The 5,904-nt window shown below is 59.5% G+C and overlaps 1 protein-coding gene across 1 annotated transcript; it reads right to left on the bottom strand.

Annotated features, from left to right (window-relative positions):
• Nucleotides 1-756: 756 nt before the first annotated feature.
• LOC133349285 (uncharacterized) lies at nt 757-5,641 on the bottom strand. Its single transcript, XM_061562663.1, has 2 exons — nt 4,726-5,641; nt 757-920 (listed from the first exon to the last, which is right to left on the bottom strand). The coding sequence occupies exons 1-2, from the start codon at nt 5,584-5,586 to the stop codon at nt 906-908; spliced, it is 876 nt and encodes a 291-aa protein (XP_061418647.1). The 5' UTR covers nt 5,587-5,641; the 3' UTR covers nt 757-905.
• Nucleotides 5,642-5,904: the final 263 nt, after the last annotated feature.

Genomic DNA, 5,904 nt, shown 5'->3' with positions numbered 1-5,904 from the left:
ACTTGGCTACAGGGATTCTCGACAGCTAACCCCTCTAACCTATACCAATTCCTCCACTACGGGACTAGGGGAGGCTATCTGTCCCAGCTTGGTTAAGCTGGGATCCCGGCTCCCTGAGTCACCAGACCAGCTTCGTCTGGGCTCTCGGGGCCACGCCACCGGCTTGCCCTGGTCGGCCCTTATAAGGACAGCGAGCCAGGGGAGCTCTGGGGCCTACACTAGCTGGTCTTCCGTCTTCTCTGGTTAAAGCTGAGTCCCGACCTCGAGCCCTCGAGCTCATCACCTTTTATAGGACTCGCCCCCGAGGGGGGGCCCGTGGGGGATACACATGCGGACGTCGGTGCTAGCGCCACCCTTGTGTACGGCCGTAACCCCGCCCCTTGTGTTTGTTGGCCATCCGTGGCCATGCATAATCACACCTCAACATTCGTAGCCATGCGCAATTACACCTCTACATCACCCCCCCCTGTACAGCTCGCAGCCGTCCCTGGCTGCAAAAAAAAAAATCAGAATAAAGGTGCATCCCTCACAAAAACCCCGTGTGTGTGCCTCGCGTAATTTTTAACAAGAACAAGAGAACCTTAACAAGAACAACAACAGGAAGAGAGAGAGAGAGAGAGAGGAAAAAAAAAATAACCCGACGCACCCCCCCCGAATAAATACCCCAAAACCAACATATATACACACACTCCGGACGCCACCCCTCCCATTGTCCGCAAGGCCCCCCAACGGCCGACCTCACAATAGTCTGCGCGTTTTGGCGCGCGTCCGCGCGGCGGGCCCGTCACAAGGGCCCGTCCTGGCACGCTCAGTGACGGTTGTTGACGGTCCGGGTGCAAGAGAGTCAGGCGTCGCTGCCGAGTGACCCCCGACCCCTCCGGGAGGGGTTGGTGGGTGTGGACCCGTCACTCCTGTTTCACCTGGGGACGGAACAGTTGGCGTCAGGTTAGGCGAGTGCAGCGACGACGGGGAGTCGGCGACACCCTCACACGTTTGGCCATGCGTGTGTGTGTGTGAACCACGGGGCGGCGCGACAAATGGTTTTAACCTTGAGGGGTGCACATACCACCGGCGCCTCCCCCATTTGACGCGAACACATTGCGGCCGCAAAACCTGCACGACCTCCACTGGCCCCCGCCACGGCCGTACCAATTTCGACGAGGTTGCCAGCGGCACCTGAGGACAGTGCAACCACGCCCTGTCCCCTGGTTCCCATTTGACCACCTGCACCCGCCCCAACCGAAGCCTCTCGTTCGCCTTCTGGCGGAGTTCAGAATTTTGCACGGCCGCTTCCCGCGCCTCAGACAATTTAGCGATGTTAAATTTAATGTGTTCGGACAAATTAGACTTCGCCGGGAGCGCCGAGAGCTTCAGCTGGGTCGCCACAGGGGGGTTAACTTCGCGCCCATACATTAAAAAGAAAGGGGAAAATCCGGTGGCCGCATGAGGAGCCATTCTGTAGGCCTGCAACACACCGGCTATGCGGAGGTCCCAATCCGTCTGGGATACCGACACCTGCTGGGACAGCATGGACGTGATGGTCCGATGCAGCCGTTCCACCATCCCGTCAGTTTGTGGGTGATACGGAGAGGTCCGAACCTTCTCCGTACCCAAGAGGTCGCACACCTCACGTAGGAGTTTACCAGAAAAATTCCTACCCTGGTCAGTAAGCAGCCGTTCCGGAGCACCTTTGTCGAGGACATAGCCCTGGACAAAGGCCTCCGCGATGGCTGCTGCCGACTGGTTCGCCAGGGGCCAGGCCATAGGCCATCTCGTGAAGTATTCAACCCCCGTTAGTAAATACCTATTGCCCCTGGGCGTAGCGGGAAATGGCCCAAGTATGTCCAGAGCGACGAGCTCGTTAACCCGGGAAACTTTTATGGACTGCAGCGGAGGGTTGGACCCCCTCGCAGGCGGCTTCCTCTGCGCGCATTGCGTGCATGACCCCAAGAGATCCCCCACGTCCTTTTCCATGCCCGGCCAGAAGAAATCCAGCTGGAGCGTGGCAAAGGTCTTGTGAACCCCCAAGTGCAGAAGCCGCTCATGAACAGCCCATACCACCTTACCCCTTAAAGCAGCAGGCACCACAAGCCGCTGGCGCCGGGTTTTTCCATCCCAGTGCATCAAAAGACCCTGGAACAACCCCCACGAGTCAACGTTTTCCACCCCCTGACCAGCCCCCCCGACGCGACGGCGCAAAGCGAGGAGGGAGGTGTCCTCCATTTGGAGGCGTCCCCATTCCGCGACCGGCAACCCCAGCAACGAATCCCTCCCTTCTTGCTCGATAGGACCCGAAGCCGAAGGTGCATCGGTAGCGGCCACGAGGACCGAATCGGTGGTGACGTTCGGGGGCCTACAACGCCCCGAACCCAACAGGCACGCGCACTCCGAAGTGGGTGGCAATCGTGACAGGGCGTCAGCGTTCGTGTGGCGGACACCCTTACGATATGTGGTGACAAAGTCATAGTCTTGGAGGATCTCCAACCATCGAGACAACTGGCCCGATGGTTGTTGAACCCGCAGGGCGTACTGTAGGGCCGCATGATCTGTACGGACGGTGAACCGCCGACCGTACAGATACGGGCGGTACTGCTGAATGAAATAAACAATGGCCAATAATTCCCGACGGGTAACGCAGTACCGCTGTTCGGCTGGAGACAGTACCCGACTACCGTAAGCCACCACATGCTCTACGCCCCCGATGAGCTGGGACAGCACACCCCCGATGCCCGTGTTACTTGCGTCAGTATCGAGCAAGAAGGGTTGTGAAAAATCCGGGTAATTCAACGGCGGAGCTCCCACCAAAGCATTTCTGAGGGCGCGAAAAGCAGCCTCCTCCTCCGGCCCCCAATGAAACCTGACTCCCTTGGACGTCAAGGCATGCAATGGTTTCGCAATCGTAGCGAAGTCAGCCACAAATCGCCGATAATACGACGCGAACCCAATGAAACTCCTGACCTCTCCCACAGAGGTGGGAGTCGGCCAGGAGCTGACGCATTCCGTTTTGGCGGGATCAGTGGATATCCCCGAGCGCCCAACAATGTGACCCAAATATCGCACCGATTCGCGGAGTAAATGGCACTTCTGTGGTTTAAATTTCAAATTGGCAGCCCGCATTTTGAGAAAAACAGCACGCAACCTCTGGAGGTGTTCCTCGAAGGATTTGCTAAAGACGATGACATCGTCTAAGTAAATCAAACACGAATCCCATTGCAAACCTGCCAAGACCAATTCCATTAACCGCTGAAAAGTTGCCGGCGCAGAATGTAAACCCATCGGCAAACGGTTAAATTGGAAGAGGCCCTGCGGTGTACGAAAAGCAGTCTTAGGTTTCGATTCGTCATCCAGAGGAAGCTGCCAGAATCCAGATAGCAAATCAAGGGTGGAAAAGAATCGCGCACCGGCCAAGGCGTCGAGCGACTCATCCATCCGAGGAAGCGGGTACGCATCTGCCACAGAGATTTTGTTGAGACGCCGAAAGTCAACACAAAATCTCAGTGAGCCGTCGTGTTTTTTCACCAAAACGATCGGCGCGCCCCACGGGCTGGTGGAAGGGGAAATGATATCGGCGGCTAGCATGTCATCAACAGCCGATTTGACATGATCCTTTTCGGCGGGACTCAACCGAAAGGGATTTTGGCGGATCGGCGCGCTGTCACCCGTGTCAATATGGTGTCGCAGCAATTTTGTACAACCAATATCAAATTTGTGTTGACTAAAAACGTCAGCAAATTCGCTCAGGAGAACTCGCAGCTGCGCGCGCTGCGAGTCAGACAGGTCCACTGAACCCGCGCAAAGCGCATCCAGCCATCCGTCATCAGAGTCCGAATGCGGTCGCGACGGAGGATCGGTGGATACCTGACCCACGAGTGGTTCCTCATAGGGCACCGGCGTTGCGTGTGCAAGCACGGTCCCTTGAGGAACCACGGCCGTTCGCGATCCCACATTAAGGACTGCAATGAAGGGGTCCCCATCCCCTCTCACCATAGTCTGAGCCGCGAGCAAATCGGGTCCATTGACCCCGGCCCGAGATGGACCCAACAAGACCCCCCGATCCGCAACCCCTGCATCAAACGACCGACGCAACCTAAGAGGGACGAGCATCTGAGCCCCCGGAGGCACGCGCACAGTTTTTGTGACGAGCGCCTGCACGGTGGCAAACGCCCGACGCTCCGTGGTGGGGGAAGACAGAAATGTAACGCGTCGGCCCGATGGGAGCTCAATGCACCCTTGGTCAATAAGGATACGGATGGGCATTTTGGCCAGAAAATCCGTCCCCAACAGGCACGGAACCGCGAGTGAGGAGGAAACCAAAACAGGGCCGGATAATTTAATGTCCCCAATGCAGATAGTGGCGCGGATTTGGCCAATAATGCCCAGAGAGCCTCCGTTAGCGGCATAGCACGGCACGTCAACAGGGAGCAAGGGACGACTTTGAACGGGAAGGATGTTATAAATTAAATCAGATATAATGGTCGCCGATGCCCCTGTGTCAATTAAAATCCGCACCTCTACCCCATCAATGTGACCGACCACGACCGATGATCCCGCCGACGCAGCAACGACACGATGGGCGAGCTCCGACCACTGACCCGGTTGGAGCGCTCGCCGCATTACCGAACAATCGCGCGCGACGGACGGGGAATTTGGAGCCCTGTTTAGTTGAGCGCGTGAGTGTGTGTCGGATGTGTGCGTGGGCCAAACGTGTGAGGTGCCGCGACTCGCCGTATTTCTCTGCTGGAGCTTGGGAGGAGACGGCGTGGCGTCCTGACGAGGTGTCGCCCCGCGCTGACGGGGAGCCCGGCATCCAGACGCAACGTGGCCTTGCAGGCCACAGTTGTAGCAGCGTGTGAGCGCCCCAGATGACCTGGGCTGCTCCTGGCGGCTCGGTCCATTCCGAGCCTGCGGTGCCGCCGATCTCCATTCCCCTCGCCGCTCCACCCCGCAGACCTCCTCCGATGGGAGGGCGGTGGTCGCCATGGCATGGCCGGCCGCCCCCTTTGCCGCCTTCCGACGCAGGGACCGCAAGCCCCCGTGGATGTGGCGCGCGACCAGCAGGGACGACATCTCCGCGTCGTCCTGAGCCAGGACGTTGACGTCCAGCTCGTCAGCGAGTAGCAGCAGCTTCTCAGCCACCATGGCATCCACTCCTTCCTCGTCCATCCTTGGGAAAGCAGCCTTTGCCAGAGCCAGGAGAGCCGTCCGGAAGGCCAGGGGTGACTCGTTGGCGCCCCGACTCCGATCGTGGAACAGCTGCCTGCAGTCCGAAGGCGGCCCATAGACGGCTGACAGCAGCTGCAACGCCAGGTGTAGAGTGGCGCGCTTTTCCCTCGGCGCCGAGGTGAGGGTAGCCAGGGCGTCGTTGTCCAGCATCGCTGGCAGCGCGCGTAGAGCCTCGGCGTCCGACCAGTTCGCCATCTCTTGATGAGCGATGAACCGCCTCTTGAAGCCGCCCCAGTCTCCGTCAGCGCCGACAAATTCTTTAAGAGGCGGCAGACGCTGTTGTAAGGCGGCGTCCGTGGCCGCAGAACGCTCTCCGTCGCTCCCCGCCGATGATACAGTGTGGGCGGGCCGTGCACATGGCATCGCCGGTCGCTCTGATGTTGACGCGCCGGCCGGCGTTGATGATGTCACGGCTTGTGCTTGGCACTCAGCAGACACGTGACGCGGGCCGGCCCCGCCCTCCGCTCGTACTGTAGAGATGGCGGGAAATTTGACCGCGAGCCGCGTCGGGGTGGCGGGAAACGTCGCCCCGCGCCGGCTGCCGTCGTCGACCCGCGCTGCTCCTCCAGCCCCCAGCCGCGTGATCTCCTCCAACGCGGCGGCCGCGGCGTAGAGCAGGTCCGCCAGGCGGGAGTGGGCCAGCCGGAGTCCCTCGGCCGACGCATCCCCCTCCTCCTGTCG

The sequence above is a fragment of the Lethenteron reissneri genome, chromosome 29 (assembly GCF_015708825.2).
Source record: "Lethenteron reissneri isolate LAM-NWPU_2019-01 chromosome 29, ASM1570882v1, whole genome shotgun sequence".
NCBI classification, from domain to species: domain Eukaryota; kingdom Metazoa; phylum Chordata; class Hyperoartia; order Petromyzontiformes; family Petromyzontidae; genus Lethenteron; species Lethenteron reissneri.
The sequence above is the reverse complement of the archived record's forward strand: the minus strand, read 5'-3'. Positions and strand labels throughout refer to the sequence as shown.